The following is a 27,072-nucleotide window of genomic DNA, read 5'->3' as shown; positions in this document are numbered from 1 at the left end:
CCGAGATCTCTCTGCTCATCTACACTACTAAGAATCTTACCATTAGTCCAGTACTTTGCCTTCTGGTTACTCTTACCAAAGTGCATCACCTCACACTTGTCTGCATTAAACTCCATTTGCCACCTCTCAGCCCAGCTCTGCAGCTTATCTATGTCTCTCTGCAACCTACAGCATCCTTCGTCACTATCCACAACTCCACCGACCTGAGTGTCGTCAGCAAATTTACAAACCCATCCTTCTACGCCCTCATCCAGGTCATTTATAAAAATAACAAACAGCAGTGGACCCAACACCGACCCTTGCGGTACACCACTAGTAACTGGTCTCCAGGATGAACATTTCCCATCAACCACCATCCTCTGTCTTCTTTCAGCAAGCCAATTTCCGATCCAAACTGCTATATCTCCCACAATTCCATTCCTCCGCATTTTGTACAATAGCCTACTGTGGGGAACTTTATTGAACACCTTGCTGAAATCCATATACACCACATCAACCGATTTACTCTCATCTACCTGTTTGGTCACCTTCTCAAAGAACATTACTGATACCATGGAAGCTGTCTGGATCTGAGCAGTGAATACTTATTTCTCTCTAGTTTCACTCATCGGCACAGTTTGCCCAAGAGACCCATGTCTTACTCCCCTGACTCTATTCTACTAAATTTCTGACCACCAATTTCCCTTTATGGCTTCCACAGTGTTAAATAATATAAATTTCTCCCTCTTCTTAGGCAGTGTGCTGTCCCTTTCGAACAAATATTTATTATCGACTCCACAATAAATATGTCTTTGACGTCTCTGTTCTTCCATATACATTGGCCACATTTTCCTCTTCACAGCCCTGGGAGATCTAATTGCCCAGATCGGTGTCCATCTGAAATTATAACAAAGATCAGTCAGCACAGATTCCAAAAAGAAGACTCAAGTTTGATCGACTTTACTGAATTCTTTGTCAAAGTGACCAGATTAGATAAGCATAACACAGATGACTAATGATTAAGGTAAACGGGTAAGTAGAATCAATAACAATCCAGCTCCACAACAGAAAGTAGAAATTAAAGTTAGGTACTCAGACTCTGAAGAGGTAGGAAGTGGTTTTCCACAAAGATCGGTTTTGGGATAAATGCTTTCTCTATTAAACCATTAGGATGCAGGATTTGAAAGGACTGCATGGAAATTTGTGATGGTGGTTAATAGAGGAGCATCATGGAAAAGTACAGGAAGATACAAATTAACTTGCAGAATCAGTTACATTAATTCAAGTAATGGAGGATCTGCATCGGCTTGCCCATCCACTATTTGTGGCATTAGCCTCAACCTGCTTCGATAACTAAAGATGACGTGCATTTATAAAAGAGATAACAAAGTGTGGAGCTGGATGAACACAGCAGGTCAAGCAGCATCTTAGGAGCACAAAAGCTGATGTTTTGGGCCTAGAAGACCCTTTTCTGATGAAGGGACTAGGCCCGAAACGTCAGCTTTTGTTCTCCTAAGATGCTGCTTGGCCTGCTGTGTTCATCCAGCCCAACACTTTGTTATCTCGGATTCTCCAGCATCTGCAGTTCCCATTATCTCTTGCATTTATAAAAACATCATTCACAACTACCAAATGTCGCAAATTGCTTTATAGCCATTGCAGGACTTCTGAAGTGTAGTCACTAACTGTTACGGAGGAACTCAGAAACTAATTTGCACGCAGAAAGCAATACGCTCATGTATATCATCTGTTTTTGTGATGTTGATTTGAGGAAAAATATTAGTTGGATAACTCTTGTACTCTTCTTCGAGGTTGTGCCAGGGGATCTTTTTATGCCCACCTGATGAGAGAGATGTGGCCTTGGTCTAACATTTCATCAAAATGATGGAAACTCAGACAGGGCACTTCAGACCTTTGGTTTGAGTGAACATTGTTGATGCAGCAGCTGAAGGTGGTTGAACCTTGGACACTCCCTGAGGAACTCCTGCAGAGAACTCCTGGTGACTCAAGTTTACCTCCAACAACCACAACCATCATCCTTCTCACGACTCCAACCAAGGGAGAGATTTAATTTGATTCTCACTGATATCAGTCTTTCTAGGACACCCTGATGCCAGATTCAGTCAAAAACTGAACCCAGCAACAGCTACCAACTAAACCATGACTGAAGAGTGCGAAAAACTCACACTCAAGTTACAACTGCTAGGTTAACTGCCTTTTACTGAAGGCGCACTTAGTCAGGTAGCCACTTTCAGTTTATTGACAACTATCACTCACAGACAGTTTCTGTTAGCTATGCGTCTTAATTAACTTTCAGTGTTTCTTTTGCATTTTTCACATTTCTTACACGACTAAATGTTAGGTCAAATTATAACTTATGTATACTGAGCAGTGAGATCTTCTTTGCACATCACTTTTGATTTCAGTGTTCTAGTGACAAAACCCTCTATTCACAGATCACTGTGTGCTTCCTTCATAACCACTATCCTCACCATCATTCATCACCCTCAACCCCATCCACAAACCCAAGTCGGACAGCATCCTTGCCCAGGAAGAGGTCTACTGTAACTTTGCACCCACACTAATCTTTTGCCAGGCACGATGAGGTGTAAGCAGACAGTCTCGGATTAACCCCACTCTGGACAAATGCTTCCCCTCCCCGGGGCCCTTTCATACTTTGGCACAGGCAAGCTCAGATTTGATATAAAACTGTTTGATATCCTGAAGAAGCACAGAGAAACAGATGGTATTTGAACATTGTGATTTTTTTTGTTTGTAATGTAGAAGGCAAATATATGGATTGTGTTATTTTGTGAAAAGAATTTCTAGAATGTAGTGGTAATAAATCAAATAAGAATATAAAATAAATGTTTTGGCAGGCCCATTGCACAGACTACATAAAAACATATAAAATCCAACATTAATCGACCGGCGATAGTATATTCCTAATAGGTTTGACTTCATTTCATTAAATAAAAGATAATATTAACATGACTTTGATCTTCTCAGGAGCAAAACTCCATTAAAAAAATAATGGATTGGGACATCTAAGAATTGTTTTCTTTAAACTGAGATTTAATCTTATCAGAAATGATCTCAAATGGGTTCCACTGAAGCACCGTTCAATCATTATCTGACGCATTGCAGTCATTTCAATGGCAAAGATGTGGTAAGAGAAATCACTTTAATCCAACCTATAGAAAATGATGTATAGTATGAAAGCTGTCATATTTCTGCATAATATCCTGATGTAATGATAGTACACAATGTGTAATCTATTACCAAGAGTGTTTCTTTCCTTACAATACCAATCGTAGATTACAGTTGTCATAATCAGGATGGATAAATGGAAAGAAGGTGGGATGTCACGAGTATTTCCACTGGGGAGCAGAAAATTGAATGATACAATAATTGAATAAAGCAAAATTTAGTGCCTATTGTGACCTCAGGACGTTCCACAGCACTTAATAGCGAATAAATTCATTTTGAACTGTAGGCCCCCATCATTATGAGGAGGGAGCAGAGCATAAGTTCTGCATTGGAAAACTGAAAGTACAGATATCCACTACACTGCAATTTTTTAAATTTTTAAACTGGCTTTTTGTCAGCTGGGAAAGTCTACAGCTTAAAGAGCAGAGAGCTGGTTTGAGGCAGGGTTTGGCACAGGTCAAATTTGCAGGCCGTTTCTGATGGAGCACAGATCGTTGGCCATGCTAATTGTGATGCAAAATGACCTGGTAGTTCCAGGGCACAAATAGTTGCCATGTGAAGCGCAGACTGTGTTGAGGGCATGTCTTGCAGTCAAGGATTCTCAGGCATTCGGATCATGCTTGTTCTTGAGCCTTGAGGTCAGGAATAACAGATTATATTTTTCTTTGATCAGAGATAATGGGAACTGCAGATGCTGGAGAATCCGAGATAACAAAGTGTGGAGCTGGATGGATACAGCAGGCCAAGCAACATCTGAGGAGCACAAAAGCTGACGTTTCGGGCCTAGACCCTTCATCATAAAAGGGAGATGGGGAGAGGATTCTGAAATAAACAGGGAGAGACAGGGAGGCGGACCGAAGATGGATAGATGAGAAGATAGGTGGAGACGAGAGTATAGGTGGCGAGGTAGGGAGGGGATAGGTCAGTTCGGGGAGGACGGACAGGTCAAGGGGGTGGGATGAGGTTAGATAGGAAATGGACGTGCAGCTTGAGGTGGGAGGAGGAGATGGATTGGAGGAAGAGCAGGTTACGGAGGCAGGGATGAGCTGGGCTGGTTTTGGGATGCAGTGGGGGGAGGGGAGATTTTGAAGCTGGTGAAATCCACGTTGACACCATTGGGCTGCAGGGTTCCCAAGCGGAATAAGAGTTGCTGTTCCTGCAACCTACGGGTGGCATCATTGTGGCACTGCAGGAGACCCAGGATGGACATGTCGTCTGAGGAATGAGAGGGGGAGTTGAAATGGCTCGCGACTGGGCAGAGTAGTTGTTTGTTGCGAACCGAGCGTAGATGTTCTGCAAAGTGGTCCCCAAGCCTCCGCTTGGTTTCCCCAACGTAGAGGAAGCCAGACCGGGTACAGCGGATGCAGTATACCACATTGGCAGATGTGCAGGTGAACATCTGCTTGATGTGGCACGTCATCTTGGGGTCTGGGATGGGGGTGAGGGAAGAGGTGTGGGGACAAGTGTAGCACTTCCAGCGGTTGCAGGGGAAGGTGCTGGGTGTGGTGGGGATGGAGTGGAGTGTGGAATGGACAAGGGAGTCGTGGAGAGAGTGGTCTCTCCGGATGGCAGACAAGGGTGGGGTTGGAAAAATGTCTTTAGTGGTGGGGTCGGATTGTAGATGGCAGTAGTGTTGGAGGAATCCTCCCACTTCCTATAGACAAAGGGGGTGGCCATGCGTACCCACATGGGCCCAGGCTATGCCTGCCTCTTCGTAGGTTATGTGGAACAATCCCTCTTTTGCACCTACACTGGCCCGAAACCCTATGTCTTCCTCTGTTACATTGATGACTGTATCGGTGCCGCCTCTTGCTCCCAAGAGGAGCTCGAACAGTTCATCCACTTCACCAACACCTTCCACCCCAACCTTAAGTTCACCTGGGCCATCTCCAACACATCCCTCACCTTCCTGGACCTCACTGCCTCCATCTGAGGCAACCACCTAGAAACCGATGTCCATTTCAACCCCACCGACTCCCACAGCTACCTGAAATATACCTCCTACCACCCACCTTCCTGCAAAAATTCCATCCCCTATTCCCAGTCCCTTCGCCTCTGCCACATCTGCTCCCAGGATGAGGCATTCTACTCCTGTACATCCCAGATGTCCTCGCTCTTCAAGAACTGCAACATCCCCCCTAGCAGTGGCCGAGAACGCTCTGGACCGTGTGTCCCGCAATAACCGCCAAAAGAGAATCCCCCCTCGTCCTCACATACCACCCCACCAACCTTCGGATACAATGCATCATCCTCCGACACTTCCGCCATCTACAATCCAACACCACCACTGAAGACATTTTTCCAACCCCACCCTTGTCTGCCTTCCAGAGAGACCACTCTCTCTGCAACTCCCTTGTCCACTCCACACTCCTCTCCAACCCCACCACACCTGGCACTTTCCCCTGCAACCGCAGGAAGTGCTACACCTGCCCCCACACCTCCTCCCTCACCCCCATCCCAGGCCCCAAGATGACTTTCCACATTAAGCAGCGGTTCACCTGCACATCTGCCAATGTGGTATACTGTATCCACTATACCCGGTGTGGCTTCCTCTACATTGGGGAAACCAAGCGGAGGCTTGGGGACCGCTTTGCAGAACACCGCCGCTCGGTTCACAATAAACAACTGCAGCTCTCAGTCACGAACCATTTCAACTCCCCCTCCCATTCCTTAAACGACATGTCTATCCTGGGCCTCCTGCAGTGCCACAATGATGCCACCCGTAGGTTGCAGGAATAGCAACTCATATTCCGCTTGGGAACCCTGCAGCCCAATGGTATCAACGTAGGTTTCACCAGCTTCAAAATCTCGCCCTCCCCCCACTGCATCCCAAAACCAGCCCAGCTCATCCCTGCCTCCCTAACCTGTTCTTCCTCTCACCTATCGCCTCCTCCCAACTCAAGCGCACCTGCATTTCCTACCTACTTATCTCATCTCGCCTCCTTGACCTGTCCATCCTCCCTGGACAGACCTATCTCTTCCCTACCTCCCCACCTATACTCTCCTCTCCACCTATCTTCTCCTATATCCATCTTTGGTCCACCTCCCCCTCACTCCCTACTTATTTCAGAATCCTCTCCCCATCCCCCTCTCTGATGAAGGGTCTCAGCCCGAAACGTCAGCTTTTGTGCTCCTGAGATGCTGCTTGGCCTGCTGCGTTCATCCAGCCCCACTCTTTGTTATATTTTTCTTTGAAATAGCTTTTGGGATCTGTTGTACACATCTGAGATGGCAGACATGGCATTGGTTTAATATCTTACCTGAAAAACAATGTCTCCTGCAATGCCACCAGCACCACACTGAAATATCAATCCTGACATTGTGCTCAACCCTCTGGAATGGGCCTATAACGTTCTGTCTCGGGGGGAACTGTGATCACTGAGCCATAGCTGACTAGGTACAAAAAGGTACTGAAAATGTTAAGACAAAACCATGGGACTGCATCTTGCAGAACAACTCAGAAGTGGCAATGCACACTCTCGACATCACAAGACAGGCTTGAGTGACTGTGGAAATCCTAGTGTACAAATCAGCAGTTGGATGACAGCAATGTAAGCAATCTATACCCTTCAAGGCTTGAATAAACCAATGAGCTGAGGGTGAATGTAATCCTGTTCTGAATTGAGCAGCAGCAATTTTCTTTGTTAATTACTGTCTGCCAAACACCTCTCCTGCCACATAGCGCCAACATGCAGTACAAACCGCTAAGGTTTTGGTACAGTGATCAACAAGCAGACGCTTTGGAGTTCTGTTGGCTTCAGTATTAAAGCACTTTGACATCATGTTGCCAGAAAGCTCAAGTGGGGATTTTGAAACCATATTGTCCAGAATATATCACTTGCCTAACTTCATTCCATGAAATGAAATCCTAACTTTTGCTGCCTTTGGACCCAGTTCATTAGCCTAAATCTGCACACTTCTCAATTTAAGCTGATCCATGGTACTCTTGCGAAAACTGTATAGCCCCGTCTCGTTCCCCTACCTTTGTATATTATAAATCAACTGGAGTCCTTTCTTTAATTATCAGGAGCACATTGCCAATGATTTACCAATCCTAGCAGCTCTCTAGGTCCCAAAAGAATGATAATAATGCTGGCACATGCTGATCCAATGTAATCCAGTAGAGAAAGCTGGTTGCACTGTTTGTTATTGATACAGCCCAACCACAGATCAGTTGTTTCTGCCAGGAGGCTTTCAGAGGCGAGTGCTTTTCATTAATGGTGCTCTGTACACATTATTTCTCAAAGGCATGGTATTGTGGGACTTGACCTGGGAACAGGGAAAGAGGATAACTCACCTTGAAGAACTGACTGCTGAGCGGACTTGCAAGGGGTGTGTCTGAGCACCTTGGAGTGCCAGTCCTTTTCCTAATACATTCTGTTCCTCACAGAAGTTCAACAACTAGGGAGCTCTGATTCTATCCTTAGTATATGACAGCGTCCATCAAACCACAGTCAAATGCAGTAGCCAAAAAATCTATGACCTTTAATTTTTGCTAACTACGACCCAATGTTGCTGCTTCTCCCTGATGGAAAGTCTTCCATGATGTTTGGCTTTCAGTGTCCCCACCCTCCATCCTATGCTCTCACTTTGTAATATTTTCAGGGAATAAACAAGGTGTTGATTTGGGAGATATGAGGAAGATATGGGAATCAAGGCTCAATGGTAATTTACACAGCCCTGAATAAAATGGCAACATTTGCTGGGAGGATAATATCTGGTGATAACTGTACAGAAAATTGATTTTATATTTTTCTTTTTGTGCTGCAGAATGCATTTTACAGTCAAATCTGTGAGATTAAAGTCATTGTGGAGCACTAACTTGTGATATCAGTTTAAATGCTTTGTTGACTTGGGAGATTGAGGGTTTTAATCTTTGTTTCATTGCAATGAGGAAATGAGCCAAATATTTGCACTGGTTGATGTCAATACAACAGTTTGCATAGCAGAGATAGCAGTCTCATTGCACTCAGCATCACCATATTCAATTGGAGTCTTAAGCTACATGTTGAACAGTACTATTGCCAGTACTATCTTCCTGAGGACTCCCTCTTCTTACAAATCTTATTTATCAGCCAGAGTTACATGCTCTCCATTACTATTCCCAATTACCCTCCTCTCCTCTATTAACAGTAGTCACATTCCTAAGCAAGATAACCCCTGCTCTGATCTTAATAACTTTGCTTAGCACACTGCCTCCAGTGTTAATTCGGGATACCTCCCAAAGAACACATTGCATAGCAACATTCTGAACAGGCATCAGGCATCACAATCCTGTTAGCTTCCTTATCCTATATTTTTCTGCACATTTCAACCAAAATGAGATGAGTATAGAAAATTAGAAAGAAATAAACTTCAATGGAATTTGTGTTGGTTCGGTCAAATATATTTTACTAGATTTGCAGCCATTGTGTGATGGCATTCAAACACAGTCCTATCTTTCATTGTGGGGCTTGTTAATTGGTTGTTAAATTGCCATTGAAGCAGAGCCTGCTATTTATCCAGCTTTACATGGTTCCCATATTATTATGTCATGTTCCTTCACGCAACCCTATTAGAAATGGCAAAGTTAATCACCTGCTAGTGACTCTACAAAAGAAGCATTGTCATTTAACAGAATTCAAGCTGATATTACCAGCAGAGCTACAATGTTTAGTTGAGTGAGAGATACAAACTACTGAAGAAAAATCTAAGGAACTTTATTAATATCAGACGCTTGACAATGGAGACATCAAGAGAAGACAAACAAAGATGTGAAGCCATGGTGTGGATATCTCGCACATTGTCACCAATCTGGACTTGTTCAGCTGCAGTGCATACTGTGATCCAATGTTGTTGGGATTTCAGGAGTATTCCAACTTTTGACACAAAACTTTCAGTCATGTGGTATTATCCAGGCAGCACACTGAGTTGAAGTCCATGTTAAAGTAAAAACGTAGAAATAGGAACAGGAGAGGCCCATTCAGCCCTTCAAGCTTGCTCCACTGTTCAACATGAACATGGCTGATCATCCAACTCAGTACCCCTGTTCCCACTTACCACCCATCCTCTGATCTCCCTAAGAACAATATTTCATTCATCCATTCATCATTATTCAGTGGCACTTTCTATGGCAGAGAATTCCACGGGCTCATGACTCTCTGCATCAATAAATTTCTCCTCTTCTCAGTTCAAGATCGCCCATCCTTAGATAATTCCAATGCAATCAACCACTGCATGACTGGATAAATGCGAACAGCTACAGATGATATTTCTGGTCATTTTGCACTTGATTACTGTGTTATTCTCTTCCAACATGTGGTACCATTCTCTAGGGTCAGCAGTGATATGTAGCATTTGTTTAACTAGCAAACTGAATTCCCTGTTCACAAGGCATCAATGATGACAGGAGCTTCTCTAATGAACCTGATATTTATGCAAAGGAAATTAAAGGGATTAGGCTCTATAGTGTATGCTAAAAATCAGAACTGGGAATGCTGCAAACAATGTGTACTCTAGATTAGAATAGGTCCCTGCTTCCTTTGTGTTTGAATAGTATGCCATGGCCAAGGAGTGCCATGAAACACATAGCTTGAGAAAATTGAAAATCCACTGGTTGCCCAGGAAGACAGTGACTGCACAGCAGCTTCATGTGAGTTACCCACATGAAGAATGAATGAACAGACTTTTACAGATCCAGACACTTTACTTAGCATTTTAGGCTTAATGTTGCATGTTGTGGTATTTTGTTATATCAGAAGTAGAGGAATAGTTACGCAGGCAGGTCATGGAAAAATGTGAAAACAACAAGGTTGTTGTAGCAGGTAATTTAACTTCCCTTATATACTGACTGGGAATTCCTTAGTGCCAGGTGCTTAAATGGGATAGAATTTGTTCAGGGCATCCAGGAGAGTTTCTTGAACCAATATGTAGATTGTCCAACTAGGGAATAAATCTGGCCAGATGATCAGAGTTTCTGTGGGGAAATATTTTTGGGGCAGTGATCACAATTATGTAAGTTTTAAGATAGTTATGGATAAGACTGGTCTTTTACTAAGTTGGGGGAAGGCTAATCACAATGATACGAGATGGGAACTGGAGAAATTTAATTGGGGCTGGCTGTTTGAGCGTAAATCTACATGTATATATTGTATTCTTTTCAAGGCCAGTTGATCAGAGTCCGGGACCAGTTGGTTCTTATGACGATGAAGATAAGAATGACAAGATTTGGAAATCTTGGAAAATAAGAGATATTGGAAGTTTAGTCAAAAGATGAAGGAAGCATACAGAAAGTTTAGGAAATTTAAATCAGACAAGGCCCTTGAGGAATATAAAGGAAGCCTTTAAACAAGGAATGAGGACCGCTAAAAGGAGCCATGAAATGTCCCAGGCAGGTTGGATTAAGGTGTACCCCAAGGCATTTTATATATATTAGGAACACAATGGTAACTAGAGAAAGGGTAGGTTCATTCCAGGTTAAAGGAAAGAATTTATGTAAAGAGTCAGAGGAAGTGAGTACTTTGCATCAGTATTCATCTCAGAGAAGGACATGAATGATGGCAATATAGGGAGGGATATGTGGATATTCAGGGTATCATGATAGTAAGAAGGAAGAGATGTTGGATGTCTTGATTGACATTAAGGTAGATAAGAGGCCAGGGCCTGATGGGATCTATCCCAGGATACTGAGGGAGGCAAGGGAGAAGATTGCTGGGGCCTGGACAGAGATCTTTGTATCCACTTTAACCATTGGCAAAGTTCCTGAAGTTGGAGAATAGCCAATGTTGTTTGTTCCTTTGTTGAAGAAGGGAAACAATAATAATCCGGGAAATTTTCAAGGAGCTTTACATCAGTGATAGCGAATTTATTGGAGAAAATTCTTAGGGTCATGGTTTACTCGCATTTGGAAAAATATGGACTTATTACGGATAGTCAGTGTTCTACAAGGAAGGTCTTGCCTCACAAATTTGATTTTTTAGAGGAAGTGACAAAGGTGATTGATGAGAGTAGGCGATAGATGTTGTCTCATGGACATGACTAAAGCATTTGTGCCCATCATGGTAGGCTGATCAAAAAGATTAAATCACTGGGATCCATGGTGACATGGTAAGGTGGATATAAAATCGGTTTAGTTGTGGAAGGCAGAGGGTAGTTGTGGAGAGGTGTTTTTCGGACTGAAGATCTGTGACCTGCAGTGTTCCTCAAGGATCAGTGCTGGGACCACTGTTGTTTGTAATAAATATGAATGATTTGGATAAAAATATACGTGGTCTGATTACTAAGTGTGCAGAATTGATGGAATTGTGAATATTGAGGAAGGCTGTCAAAGGATACAGCAGAATAAGGATCAGCTGGAAAGTTGGATGGAGAAAAGGCAGATGGAAGTGATACATTTTGAGAGGTCAAATGCAAGAGGACAGTTTACAGTCAATGACAAGACCCTTAGGAGCATTGATATACAGAGGGATCTTGTAGCGCAAGTCCAAACTCCCTTAAGGTGATAACACAAGTGAGTAAGGTGATAAAGAAGGCACTGGTATGCTTGCTTCATTAATCAGGGAATTGAGAATAAAAGTTAGCAAGTCAAATTTCAGCCTTGTAAGACTTTAATCAAGCTACATTTGGAGTAATGTGTGCTGTTCTGTTTGCCACACTATACAAAGAATGTGGGGGTTTTAGAGGGAATGCGAAAGAGGTTGACGAGGATGTTGCTTGAGTTGGAGCATATTAGCTATACAGAGAGGTTGGGCAAACTAGAATTGTTTTAGCTAGAACATCAGAGGCTGAGGGGGCTACCCAATAAAGTACATGATATTTTGAGCCACCAGGTGGATAGTTGGAGTATTTTTCCCAGGGTAGAAACGTCAAACACTAGGGCGCATAGGTTTGAGGTGAGAGGGGGAAAATTTAAAGGAGATATGAGAGGGATTTCTTTTTATGCTGAAGATGGTAGATACTTGGATCATGCTGCCAGAGAAGGGGGGCAGGAGAAGATACGATAGCAACATTTAAGAGGCATTCAGACTGGCACATGAGCAGGCAGAGTGTATAGGGATGCACGCAGTCGGGATTAGTTTAGAATGGCACCATGGTCAATGACAATATGAACCCAAGGGCCTGCTCTTGTCCTGTAATGTTCTGTGTTCTCTAACCCATAGTTTTGATGAATGTGATTGGCTATGGTCTCACTGAGAGTCAAATTTTGCACATTTATATAAAACTAACCAAGGCGAATTCCAGATCAATGCAAAATGTTGAAACTTGCTCCTGTCCCACAAAAATGGGAAAATATGAACTATTAGTTTTCACCTTCTGTAAGTTGATTTTAATTCCTGGGACCTTTTACAGATGAAAACCGCTTTCATGAAAGAAAAAGATGCTGAATCGAAACTTTCTCTCAGTTTCTGTCTCCACAGATGCTACCAAACCTGCTGAGCTTCTCCACCACTTAACGTTCCTTCCTCTAAGAGAAAGAAGCCCATATTCTCCAGTTCAATCATGTCACTGAAAGCCCTTCATTCCTGAAACCATTGTTGTAAATTTCTCCTGTACCTTCTCCAAAGCCTTCACACTTTTATTCAAGTGTGCTTCCCACTTTGGACACAAATATTGCAGCTAGAGCAAAACTAGTATATTACAAAGATTTGATTTAACTCTGGCTTTTGTGCTCTCTCTATTTTTAAGATGAGACCCATATTCTTTTTTGACTGTTACATTAACTTGTCCTTTGGTTTTAAAGGATTTTTGTGTAAGCAATCTCAGATGCCCCTCTTTTTATCCCATTAAGATTATACCACTTCATATATATTGTTTCTCCATATTTTTCCTTTTAGCTACACTAAATTTTCACTAGAATTTTGTTCATTTTTTATCCGCCAACAGACTCTCCAAGTTCTCCTGAATTCTATTACTATCCTACTCACTGTTTCGAGTTGTATGATTAATGCTCACTGCCGATTATAATGTTGCATGAAGCTATATGCAGTATTATATGAGACTATATGCTCTAAAGTGTTCACCACGAGGTAGATTTGTTGCCATTCTCTTTGATAATCTCTTTGATAATAGGGATCTGTAGGGCATGTCTGGTGTAGTAAAGGAAAACCATTTGCCACGCGAACTAGAAGAGCCTTGTGTGTGAAACAAGATGTTGTTTATTGATTGTTAGAAACAAAGCATCTAGCAACAACATAACGCTGGAATGATAGACATTGTTCGAGAGAAACTGGATGGTGGGTTTTACTCCTTCAAGAACCATGCTGCGATAGGGTTTTTGATTATTTGTTGCTTTGGTTAGGTCCTATTTGGACCAAACCAAGGTAGGACTTATACAGTAAAAGGTAAGGTCCTGAGGAGTGTTGTGGAACAGAGGGACCTAGGAGTACAAGTACATTATTTGTTGAAAGCTGCATCACAGGTAGGCAGGGTAATGGAGAAGGCATTTAACATGCTGGCCTTCATCAGTTGAGGCATTGAGTATAGGAGTTGGGACATTATTTTACTGTTGTACAAATCATTGGTGAGGCTGCACTTGGAGGATTGTGTACAATTCTGGCCAACCTGTTAAAGGAAAGATATAGTTAAACTTAAAAGTTTGCAAAGAATATTCACAAGGATGTTGCCAGGACTAATAGGTCTAAATTATAAGGAAAGGTTGGCCAGGATAGGACTTTATTCCTTGGAACATGCGAGAATGAGGAGTGTTCTTATTGAGATATTTAAAATCATGAAGCGTACGGATAGGATGAATACATATGGTCTTTTTTTCCTAGGGATGGAGAATTGAAAACTAGGGGGCATAGGTTTAAGGTGAGAGGGGAAAGATTTAAGAAGCACCTGACGGGTAACTTCTCACACAGAGAGTGGTGCATACATGGATTGGGCTGCCAGAGAAAGTGGTGGAGGCTGGTATAGCAATATTTAAAAAGACATTTGGATAGGTACATGGATGGGAAGGGTTTAGAGGGATATGGACCAAAGGTGGGCATTTGGAACTAGCTGAGTGGGCACCATGGGCAGCATGGAACAGTTTGGGCTGAAGGGCCTGTTTTCATGCAGTATTACTCCATGGCTCTATGATTCTGCTTGCGAAATCCCAGCCATTTGGTTTGTCTCTAGCACCATCTTATTTTTGATTTTTTTGAAATTATATCTCTGCCTTAATTATTCATTTCATATATCATCCCTTCACTTGTTAATATAATTGTTGATAATTTACTCACACTAGCTGTTACTTTTGATCACCTGCAGAGACTGGTTATTCAGCCTGTTGACACTCCATACACACTATCTGTAATAAACCTTTGATATTCTTAATTCCCTGGAATTATCTTGCTATTATCTCTCTACTTATGTATTCTGTGCCTATGAGCTTCATTTGACAAAGGACCAACATTCCGAAAGCTTGTGATTTGTGGTGTCATGAGACTTCTGAGTTTGTCCACACCAGTCCAACATCAGCATGTCCACCTAATCTTTTCAAACATGGTTCACTACTGGATGATATATGCATCAAGCTTGAAATTAGAGAGATGCTCATTGGCATAGATAGCCTCTTCCCAAAAAGCTAGGCTTGCATCACCCATTTCCCTAGTACTATTTCGGCTTTTCATCTACAGCAGACTGTTCTCCCTCATTAAGATCATTGTGTGGGTAGCTATTTGGTTTTTTACTTGTCTATCAAAATATCCTACTTTGGCACATTTGCTGGAAGTCACCTGCTATGTTACAAATAAAACATTTCTTTTTAAAAACTGAGCACTTCCTATGACTTTAAGACTTCCTTGTTCCACAGTGCAAAAGAAGTATATGGTATCCGTCTTCTTTCCTGTACACGTTTATCTGTTGTAATTATATACCTTAAGTCCTGAAAGGACTCTGCTGATCCTTTGTGATAATGTTGATCTTCTCATGGTGATCTATTGAGCTGCTTCCAGTCTCCAATTCTACTCATCATCTTTATGGCTTTACCAGAGTTAGTCTTCCTTTTGATTGTAATAAATCAGGCAAAGACTCATCAGCAATTCTCACAACAATTATGTCATTAATGAATTATGACTTTAACTTACCTTGGTTGTATTAATTCATTAATCTTACAGATCATTTATGAAATTACCTATGGCTTCCCATAGATACTGCAGGCAACTACTGCGTCTTGATCTCTCATGAATTTTCTTTATTCTGTGGTTAAATAATTGTCAAAATATTTTTGTAACTCTTCAAAAGTATCTGTTGCTTGTCTATACAGATATAGCATCATCAGTTACACGCCTAATTGTAATAGAACCATATTAACTTGTTCAGCTTGTGATTTAGTATCTAGTGTGGAAGCCATTGTGTATCTTAAGAATTGTTTCCTCCATAATGTCCAACTATGTGTTTAATTGGGGCCTATCTCTTAACTCTATTTGGTGATATTATATCTGATGCCATGTCTTCTGAACATAATTATTTACTTTTGTCATTTAAAAGACATCTGTCTTTGTGGTAATAGCAGTGCTGCTACTGTGTGCTGTCGCTGGAGGGCTTCTCACATTTTTGCAGTAAAAGTGGAATCTTCCAGCCTTCTGTAGCTAATTGGAGAATTTCCCCTCTTTGTGGGTAAAACACAAGATTCCCACGTTTTTCATGTCTTCACTAAATGAACAGCTATTTACAGCTTAAATACATGCCATTTCCCTAATGACGTTTCTGAATGAATCCTGCTGCCTGCAGCTTTAATAATGACACCAGTTCTAATCACAGCAGGAATATGTCAGAAAAATGAATGCTGCTCTGATAAAAATTACCATTAATTTTACTTTTTTTCCCTGAATGATTCCTGCTGTCTATTGTTTCAATAATGGCTTCCTGCCTTTATTATGGTTTTAATAATGGATCTCCCACAATTCCTGTGGTTTTAATAAAGTCTCCTAACTTTCTTCTTCCATTAGACCTTATCTAAGCCTTTTAATATACCACTTTATTGCTTTAATTCTTACTGCATGGTGTTCTCAGCCTGCAGTCTCAGTTTGAATTGCTTCTGGGACTCTTGATATCCCTGACTGAAGCCAAGCCTCATCGTTTCCACTCACAATGACAATAATGCTTGATCCAAACTGTAATTACTTTGGTTTACTACTATCTTTCCCAGCCATAATTTACCCCATTTTTGAAAGTTTCCCTTTGTCGGCCATGGATATTAACTTCACTCACAGATCCTCTGATGTCCATCTGCTTGGTGACCAAACACTGACTTGGGACTGTTCCCACAAATCACTGGCAGCTAATGCAATCTGTAACTGCACTGAAGTGACTGATACTCCGCATTCGGGGAATTCCTAACATTCCTGCTGCAGTGCATCTTTTTGCTGACCTGAAAAGCTTTTATCATTGACTGAATCTTGCCACCAATGCTTGCTTAGATTCCTTGCTTGTCCACCTTTCCTGATGCTGGCTGCATGAGAGGAATCTTAAAACTGTGCCTGGAAAGTTCTCTGACATCCAATGCTGACAGCATGTGGTGTGAGACGACTAAAACAAGTCTACACCACTGCTCACCATGTTGCATGAGGCTAACTGCATCGTTGGTCACCATGAAGCTTCTTTTACAGGAGGGATTTAAAAGATGTGTTTGTTATGGTATGGCAGATGAAAGTCTCTTGATGGTCAAACAAGAAAGTCTCTAATCTAAAATAAGATGCAGTTTATTGTTTGTTCATAACTAAGTTCAAGTTAAACTGATATGATAGGCTTTTCTGCATAGACTTTGAAGAAAACGTGGATTGTTGGTCTTATGCCTTCCAAATCCTAAACTGTTCTCTGACAAAGTCTGGGTGATATTATCGTCGTGGGTAGAGCTTAAGACACTCGTCAGTATGAACACTTTCAAACACTGACACCCTAATACAACAATTACTACATTTCCAATTTTTGTTTCACCCATTATTTTGAAATTGTGCTGTAATGGACCAGGCCAAACCTCCTCAAAATATTTTAAGACATTAGCCTAGACCCTAACTTTTTCTTATTTTAAAAGTAGGTGTGAAGTGGGTGCTCCACGTGTGATGCAACTAATGAAACCACTTGGCTTTAAGTTCAACATAATTTATTTAAACACTACAGTTAAAACACAAACAAAAGAAAGCAGAATTTAAAATAACTTAACTATTGGAAAATATAACCAAATACTTGATAGAGTAATTTAACTTGTAACATCCCATAAACACACCTCTTGGCAAAAACATAAATTCAAACATGGATTCTCACAGGCAGAAGGAAACGACACCCAGAGAGATTTTAGAGAATGTCAGTTAGTCATCATTTACTGTCGCTTACAACTTTCTGGACTCAAACATCTTGTGATTCCTACAGCCTGAAAAAAACTAGATAAAAGCCTGAACAGGGAGAACTGACCACTCCCCTTCCATTGTTAAAATATTACTCCCTAGACTCTTCATCAACTCTGCCTTTACAACCTCTCCAAAAACACTGAGGACAGAATAACCTATTTAAAGTGACAGCATCATCACAGTGTGCCATACCAGCCAGGTCAAACCATTTAATGATTTGAAAAGCAGCAGTGATCCAAATCATGAGGAATTCTACTACATAACCTCCACTCTGTCTGAAGAATAGCCATTGACCAATACTCTCTGCTTTCAATCCTATCCTGACTCTTCCAAGATGGTGGCAGAGTAGGGCTCATGACTGGAGCTCATTTGCTCCAACTGTTCCAAATGCTTTTCTTTCTTCTACATTTCTTCCTTTCTCGTCTTTTTTTGTCTTTCTTTCTTTTAGTTCTTTAATCCTTTTTCTTCCTCTATTCACCTTCTGCGTCTCCAGAGCGGGACCCTGCAGCGAGGCAGCTAGCGTGACACTGGAGTATGACAGTGAATGGGGCCCAGCACGAGCCCGGAAGGCGGCCGATGGCAGCAGTGGCAGCAAAAGAAGGCAGTTGGTCGTGAAGGATAGCGGCAGCTACAATCAGTGGCAAAATCGCAGTGAGGGCCAAAGCCTTGTGAGTGGCAGAGAAGCCTGGGGTGCTTGATAGAAGTCGGCAACGGTGGTCAGCATTGAAGAAAGCTGGGTGAGCATGGGCTGGTCATAGCCAAGCACAGGGGACAGTGATCCCTCTTGGAGAAAGCCCAGCGTGGCACATCAGCAAGGCAATGCCATAAGAAAAGACTATGATGTTTGACTTTCTAACTTTATTTCTTTTCGTTTCCACTAAGAAGACTGTAGTGCTGAATTTTTAACCTCATTTCTTTGTTCTTCTACGTGTGTAACTAAGATTTTGTGCCTACGTACTTTGTACCTAAGATGGTACCATGTGTGGTGACGTTGTACACTTTTTATTGTACTCTTGCACCCCGTACTTAAGTGCATGTGACAACAAAACCTAAATCTAAAGCAAAATCCAAATCTAAATTGAAATCTACATCTATACATCTCTCTGTTCCCTTTAGCTCACAAGCTTCAACTTTGTTAACAAGCCTAATATCTCATGCCTTAACTTGAAAGGCTTCATTTGCAACATCAGCTGCACAGTTCTTGTTTACCAAACCTGATACCTCATCAAACTCAATCAAGTCAATCAAACAAGGTCTTCCCCAAATATATCAGTGCTGTCTCCTCTGTAATATATTTATGTTTGTCCAAGTAGCTGTCATTTTTCTCCCAGATTAGATTCCCCACCAATAAATTCTGTGCACTTCTGATGTTTTCCCCTTATACCAGAGACGACATATTGGATACAGTTGCAGTTTATGCTCATGTTCCATTTTGCTGCCATGAATAACCCTCTCTTTTGATATGTATAAGTCCTTTGGGTTACAATTTTTATAAGATGAATAAATAATACAGTGTGATCCCAAAACGGTAAGACAGATCTGAAATTCAATTTAATGAAGAGCAGTTTAACTTAGTCAGTTGCCTTGAAGCAAGGCCTCAAGCCAAAGTCCCTCTTAGCTGCACAATTTATTTTCCATGATGAGATCGTTGGAAAATGTTCATTGTCAGTTATTGAGGTTTGTTTGTTGACAAGCATTGTTTGCAATGCTGTAAAAATGGCTTTTTGTACAATTTGAATTTCATGACAGCTTAACCCACCCAGAGCCTTGCCAATGGTGTAGCTTGCACTCCTGCTCCCTTTGTCTTTGTCTCAAATTAAATGGATCACATTCACAGTTTTTACTGTTCTGGATTTCATCTTGTCAAACACTTAAAAGCCTCCAAATTCCAGTTATCCAGAATACTTTCCCAGGGTGGAAATGGCAAATACTGGGGGATATAGGTTTAAGATGATGGGGGAAAAGTTCAAAGGAAATTTACGAAGCAGGTATTTAACATAGAGGGTCGTAGGTGTCGGGAATGCACTCAAGCGGTAGAAGCAGATACAATAGCCACTCTTGAGAGGAATTTAGGCAGACACATGAACAAGTAGGAAATAGAGGGATACAGACCATGTACAGGCAGATGGGCTTAGTTTAGAGTGGTATCACAGTCACCACAAATGGTGGGCCAAAGGGCCTGTTCCTGTGCTCTGCTGTTCTATGTTCTATGTACATGTGTTAAAGATGCACATTGGGAAATGTAGAAAACTACCAGGAACTAATCAACAGATTCAAAAAGCCAGGACAGATTCTCAAAGTGGCAACCCAAGAAGAGCCCTGATATGTGATGAGCAGTAACACACACATGCTCTGTGCTATAAGCAGCTACTTTGTGCATTTATATTGCTTTCCTTTTTTGAAGAATAAAAATGTATCTTTGTGACTGGTTGAAGGCATATTTATAAAGGGAAAGGACACAAATAACATAGTGTGTCCACAGCTTTTTAAATATATTCTGCAAAATTTATGTATCCTCATTAATATTAAGCATGTCTAGCGAGTTTTGAGAAGATTTGTAGCTCAGGCTGAGGTTCTGGATGTGAGTTTGCTCGCTGAGCTGGAAGGTTAGTTTTCAGACGTTTCGTCACCATTCTAGGTAACATCATCAGTGAGCCTCCGACGAAGCGCTGGTGTTATGTCCCACTTTCTACTTATCTGGTTAGGCTTCCTTGGGTTGGTGATGTCATTTCCTGTTCTTTTTCTCAGGGGATGGTAGATTGGCTCCAAGTCAATGTGTTTGTTGATGGAATTCCGGTTGGAATGCCATGCTTCTAGGAATTCTCATGCCTGTCTCTGCTTGGCTTGTCGTAGGATGGATGTGTTGTCCCAATCAAAGTGGTGTCCTTCCTTATCTGTATGTAAGGATACGAGTGATAATGGGTCATGTCGTTTTGTGGCTAGTTGATGTTCATGTATCCTGGTGGCTAGCTTCCTGCCAGTTTGTGCAATGTAGTGTTTGTCACAGTTCTTGCAAGGTATTTTGTAGGTGACGTTCGTTTTATTTGTTGTCTATATAGGGTCTTTTAAGTTCATTAGCTGCTGTTTTAGTGTGGAGCGAATGGAGTGGTGGGAGTCTTCTACTAGACGTTATCCTACCTGCAGACAAAGGACGCTTGACAGTCATCTTAAACCAAACAGACTACATTGAGAAAGCGAACGCACTGCTTGCAGATACCGACACTTACCAACAGGTGGCGATAGACCCGACCCCACAACTAGAGAACCGAATCACAGCCTTACTCAAAAAACTTCAAAAATCTGGAGAATTAAACAAGAAAGACTTCCAAAAAATGAAACCAGATGGATCCAACACACCACGCTTCTACGGACTACGAAAAATTCACAAACCAGAAACCCCCCTCAGGCCCATAGTGTCGCTACCTGGAACACCAACCTACAGATTAGCCAAGGAACTACACCAAAGACTAAAACACCTAGTAGAAGACTCCCACCACTCCATTCACTCCACCCAAGAATTCCTGAACACCATCAAAGACACCAAGATAGAAGAGGATGAAATAATGGTCTCCTTTGACGTAACAGCCCTGCTCATATCCATCAACATCAACCTGGCCAAAGAAACACGGATGACACTATTAAAAGAACCAAAGACACATACACCAGACACCACCAACCTCATCAGCAAGGACAACATCATCAAGCTAGTGGACCTATGCCTTACCACCCACTTCACTTTCAATAACAAAACCTACAGACAAACCAACAGAACCCCCATGGGATCTCCGATATCAGGGTTCTTAGCAGAGGCAGTAATGCAGAGACTCGAACAAACAGCTCTGCTAATCATCCAACCCAAACTTTGGGTCCGCTATGTGGATGACACCTTTGTCATTACTAAACAAAACAAATTAGAGGAAACATTCAAGACCATCAATAATACCCTGACTGGCATAACATTCACAAAAGAGGAGGAAAACAACAGCAAACTGCCATTCCTAGATGTCACCGTAGAGCGAACAGCCAATGGGGAACTTCAAACCAGCGTCTACAGGAAAACAACACATACGGACCAAATACTGAACTACAGGAGCAACCATCCCAACACCCACAAACGAAGCTGCATTAGAACATTATTCCAACGAGCCACCACACACTGCAGCACAGAGGAACTACGCAGAGCAGAGGAAATTCACCTATGCAGCGTATTCAAAAAGAATGGGTACCCTATGAACACAGTCCGCCGATTGCTCAGCAATAAACCCAAACAAACAGACAAAACGGGCCCAGAAACCATAAACACTCTCCCCTACAACAAAGACATTTCCGAAATGACTGCCAGACTACTCGGACCCCTTGGCATCAGGGTAGCCCACAAACCCACCAACACACTAAAACAGCAGCTAATGAACTTAAAAGACCCTATACAGACAACAAATAAAACGAACGTCATCTACAAAATACCTTGCAAGAACTGTGACAAACACTACATTGGACAAACTGGCAGAAAGCTAGCCACCAGGATACATGAACATCAACTAGCCACAAAACGACATGACCCACTATCACTCGTATCATTACATACAGATAAGGAAGGACACCACTTTGATTGGGGCAACACATCCATCCTAGCACAAGCCAAGCAGAGACAGGCACGAGAATTCCTAGAGGCATGGCATTCCAACCGGAATTCCATCAACAAACACATTGACTTGGAGCCAATCTACCATCCCCTGAGAAAAAGAACAGGAAATGACATCACCAACCCAAGGAAGCCTAACCAGATAAGTAGAAAGTGGGACATAACACCAGCGCTTCGTCGGAGGCTCACTGATGATGTTACCTAGAATGGTGACGAAACGTCTGAAAACTAACCTTCCAGCTCAGCGAGCAAACTCACATCCATTAAGCATGTCTTTTACTTCATTATTAGTAAATGTTCCTTTAATAAGGAAATTCAAATTGTCCCTTTTAAACTTTCAACAGACTAACAGTGAAATGTCAGCCAGGTGGTTCCATAGAATATGAGCTCCCTGATTGGGGCTGTTAACCTGGTCCAATCAGGACGCTGTAGGTGACAGTTATGAACAGAAGTATTAGGGGTTTTGCTCACTCAGAACTGGCTCTGGGAAAGCTGGACCAATGTCACATACTGTGAACATGTAAATAAAGGGTGAGCTGGTGACAGGATACCAGCCTTTTATTCTCTCACCAAGTGCTTCTTTCAGTGTCTGCCTCTTCCCTTCATTACTACCCATTCCCTCAGTCATGTTATCTATTGACATCCTTTCTCATTTCCATTTATTCTTTCTTTCACTCTCCCTTTAAATGCTTTTATCATTTACTCTCCTGTGAAATTTCTCCCCTCTTAGCTTCTCTCTCATTCTGAGCCTCTTCATCTCCTCTTGCATTTTTAAAAATTCAGTCATGGGATTTGGGTGTCATTGGCTGAGCCAGCATTTATTGCCTGGCCCTAGTTGCCCTTGAGAAAATGGTGTCTCCTTGAGTTGCCTTCTTCAGTTGCTGCAATCCATGTGGTGTTGGTGGACGTACAATGCCCTGAGGGAGGAATTGCAATATGTGACCCTCTGACTGTGAGGGAATGGTGACATATTTCCATGCCAAGCTGAAGAATGGCTTGGAGTGAAACTTGTGGATGGTGGTGTTTGCTCCTCTTGTTAGGTTCTCTTTCCCTCCTTAACCTTTTTTGGCATTCTTTTCCTTCCTTGGTCTATTATTTAATGCACTGGATTGGCAGTACTCTTTTTTTTCTGTCTTCAGTATTTTGAAGTGGTAATGAGGGTAGAATGACTGAGAATGTATAAAGAGGTGGCAGATGATCTGCTGGTGTACTAGCCATCTGCATCACAAAGGAATATCGCAGGAGTACCGAGTGAAGTACAATTATACCTCTTCATTTAAGCTGATATTGGCACTCTGGCTTGGTACGGAACAGTGACAGCATGAAATATGGTGATTAGTATATAAGAAGAGAGACTCCCATGATAAGTGACTTCAGTTTAAACCAGCAAATTAATTAATGTAACAACAGCTTATTATTTGTGCATTCTTATAGAATTATGAGAACTGCTGAAAGATAACATGTTTGCCAGAGCCTTTCTACAAGAAGAAGTCCTTTAATGAAGTGTCAGCAGGGATACATTATCTCCTAAACTTAAGCCGGCATTGTCGCAGCTTTTGTACGGCAAACTACAGACTTGAACAGCGACCACCAATTGAATTCATAGAATGTCTACACTGTGGAAGCAGGCTGCCCCTCTAAAGAGCATCCCACTCAGACCCACCTCCCTAACCCTATCACCCTGTGTTTCCCAAGGTTACCCCACATAACGTACACAACCTTGGACACTGTGGGCAATTCAAACATTGCCAATCCACCTGACCTACACACCTTTGGACAGTGAAAGGAAACTTGAGCACCCTGAGGAAACCCATATTAGCGTGGGAAAATGTGCAAACTCCACCAGCATAATCACCTCGAATTGAACACAGGTCTTTGGTGCTGTGACGCAGCAGTGCTAACCCCTGAGCCACTGTGCCACCCACAATTGAACAGGCTGTTCTGTTCTTATACCTGAATCTATTACGACAAAAACAGAAATTGCTGGAGAAACTCAGTAGGTCTAGCAACATCTGCAGGAAAAGAGAGTGACTGTTCATTAGTTCTGCCTAAAACTATGTGAAGACAGTAGGGTTGTGATCAGTGATAATGGGAACTGCAGATGCTGGAAAATCCAAGATAACAAAGTGTGAAGCTGGATGAACACAGCAGGCCAAGCAGCATCTCAGGAGCACAAAAGCTGACGTTTCCGGCCTAGACCCTTCATTAGAGTGGGGTCTGATGAAGGGTCGAGGCCCGAAACGTCAGCTTTTGTGCTCCTGAGATGCTGCTTGGCCTGCTGTGTTCATCCAGCTTCACACATCGTTATCTGGGATTGTGGTTAGTCACTGGTCTAACAATCTGGAGGCATGGACTAATGCTGTGTGGACATGAGCTCAAATCCCTGATGGGCTGCTGGTATGTAAGTCTACTTGATAAATCTGGAGTTAAAAGCTGCAATAAGATCCTAGCTGACAGTACTGTCAGATATATCAGGTCTTAAAAGTGAATGGCTTTTTATTTAATCATTGACTCACTAGCATTTTGCAAAATCGTAGACCATGGATAACATTAAGCTGCACTGTAAGAAACAGAGAGAATGCTGGAGGAATACAATGCATCTGGCAGCATCTATGTATGGAGGAACAACTAACATTTTGAGTCCAGCGTCATTCTTGATTCACACTGGACTCAAAGCACTAGCTCGCTTTCTCTCTTTGCAGATTCTGCCAGACCTACTTAGTTTCTCCATTATTTCAGGTTTGCAACATCAACAGCGGCTTTTATTTGTGGTACAGTGTAATCTCTCAGACAAAGTCACTTCTGAATTTTGAAAAATTTTGGGTTATAAAATGATATTAGAATGCCTGGTGTGAGCTGGAAAACTGAAGTTTAAAACAGGAATAAAGCATTATAAATGAGTGAAAATAATTGTTGTCCTTATCCAAATATTGTTTAACCTTCCACAAAACTGTACTAGTATTTGGGTCTTGGGTCTGATGAAAAAAACTTCAGACAACTACTGTTTCCAAAAACAACAAATTTCTGAACTTGAAAGGTTTCTATGTTTATTGGAAGTTTCAAATGCTAAGCACAGATCTGCACCTTATAAAGTTGCAGTCAATTGAAACTGGAGGCTTGACTGTTATCCGAAAAGTCTGGCTGCTTCTACAGATACAATGTTGATTGACAATGCACTCAGCAGTTACTCTCCTTATAATTAATAAATAAGCTAGCTGGGGTTCTAAACTTCTTTTGATGAGCGATTGTTCTGTCTGCAACCCAAATACTCAGGCCCTGTGGCTGTATCTCTTTGAGTGACTCCCATGAGTCCTCAAACTATTTACAATGAGATGATTTGTAAAATTGTCTTCTTTACTTCTTATTTGTGCTAAATTGAAGGATAGTACAAAAACAAAATTCGATTAGAGAATTGTTTCATACTGTGGAGGGAAAAAATCATCCTTATTTTTAATGTGGTGCTCACATACTGTGATTTATTAGAACATTCTTTTGTGGTATCATAGAAGCACTTAATCTTTTGTACATTCCTTTACACAATCATGTTTTCTATGGTAACCACTTCGTGTTTGAAAGCCTCAGGCCAAAATTCCAGTTTGCACGGATTTTGGGTAGAAAAATGAGCCTGAACATGATAACTCAGATAATTGCTGTATGATTTCTTCTTGATATAATTGCAGGTAAATTTGGATTGGGTTTTTGGACTTATCTGTTTTTCCAGTAGAGTTGCCAAATACCAAGATTACACTGACCCCCTACCGTGGAATTCATGTAGAGCAAAGGTTGTCTCAGCTTTCTTAAATCTTTCCACTTTTCCTTCTATTCTTCAGGCCCATGGATTATTAGGACATGTGGTGCCAGTGGGCCCAAAGGACCTACGCAGACCCAGTGCAACAATGCGTACAAGAATACAAGTACTTCTGTGGTGGTTGTAGCTAAAGGTTCTTGGAAGGGCATTCAGAAATGGAGAGTACCATCAACAGACACATACAAGTAAGTGTAGGTTACGTTTCTTTTAAGTTTAGACTTGATATGGGAGGCATTAGCAAGGCCAGAATAAATTGCCCATCCCTGCGATGCCCTGAAGGAAGTGCTGATGAACTTTCCTCTTAAATCACAGCAAACTATGCAATGAAGGGTCTTCTCATAGTCTTAATTCTGGTTGTTAATGTCTTAATTGTTGCTTTCAAGTATTTTCCTAGGAGGCAGTTTATGGCGTATTAGCATTTGTTTTTGTGCAATACCCAAGTTATTGCCACCTTCCTGACTTCTTGTCAGGTCTTGACTAGTGGTCAGCATACATTCTAATTGGCAGAAAAACTGACCCAAAAAGAAGCAGCTCAAGAACAGCCCTGTATCTAAAATAATAAAATGTGAGGCTGGATGAACACAGCAGGCCCAGCAGGGTCTCAGGAGCACAAAAGCTGACGTTTCAGGCCTAGACCCTTCATCAGAGAGGGGGATGGGGTGAGGGTTCTGGAATAAATAGGGAGAGAGGGGGAGGCGGACCGAAGATGGAGAGAAAAGAAGATAGGTGGAGAGGAGAGTATAGGTGGGAAGGTAGGGAGGGGATAGTTCAACCCAGGGAAGACGGACAGGTCAAGGAGGTGGGATGAGGTTAGTAGGTAGGAGATGGCGGTGCGGCTTGGGGTGGGAGGAAGGGATGGGTGAGAGGAAGAAAAGGTTAGGGAGGCAGAGACAGGTTGGACTGGTTTTGGGATGCAGTGGGGGAAGGGGAGATTTTGAAGCTGGTGAAGTCCACATTGATACCATTGGGCTGCAGGGTTCCCAAGCGGAATATGAGTTGCTGTTCCTGCAACCTTCGGGTGGCATCATTGTGGGACTGCAGGAGGCCCATGATGGACATGTGGTCTGAGGAATAGGAGGGGGAGTTAAAATGGTTCACGACTGGGAGGTGCAGTTGTTTATTGT

At 42.0% G+C, this 27,072-nt stretch overlaps 1 protein-coding gene across 2 annotated transcripts in view; it reads left to right on the top strand.

Annotated features, from left to right (window-relative positions):
• The window catches only part of LOC125455175 (ALK tyrosine kinase receptor-like), a 977,528-nt gene that overhangs the window by 774,846 nt on the left and 175,610 nt on the right, over positions 1 to 27,072 (top strand). For both annotated transcript variants that reach the window (XM_048536890.2, XM_059648635.1), the window contains exon 12: positions 25,971 to 26,133. In XM_048536890.2, coding sequence (XP_048392847.1) covers positions 25,971 to 26,133 — 163 coding nt within the window. The remainder of the gene's footprint in view (positions 1 to 25,970; positions 26,134 to 27,072) is intronic.

The sequence above is a fragment of the Stegostoma tigrinum genome, chromosome 9 (genome assembly GCF_030684315.1).
Source record: "Stegostoma tigrinum isolate sSteTig4 chromosome 9, sSteTig4.hap1, whole genome shotgun sequence".
Lineage (NCBI taxonomy): Eukaryota > Metazoa > Chordata > Chondrichthyes > Orectolobiformes > Stegostomatidae > Stegostoma > Stegostoma tigrinum.
The sequence above is the reverse complement of the archived record's forward strand: the minus strand, read 5'-3'. Positions and strand labels throughout refer to the sequence as shown.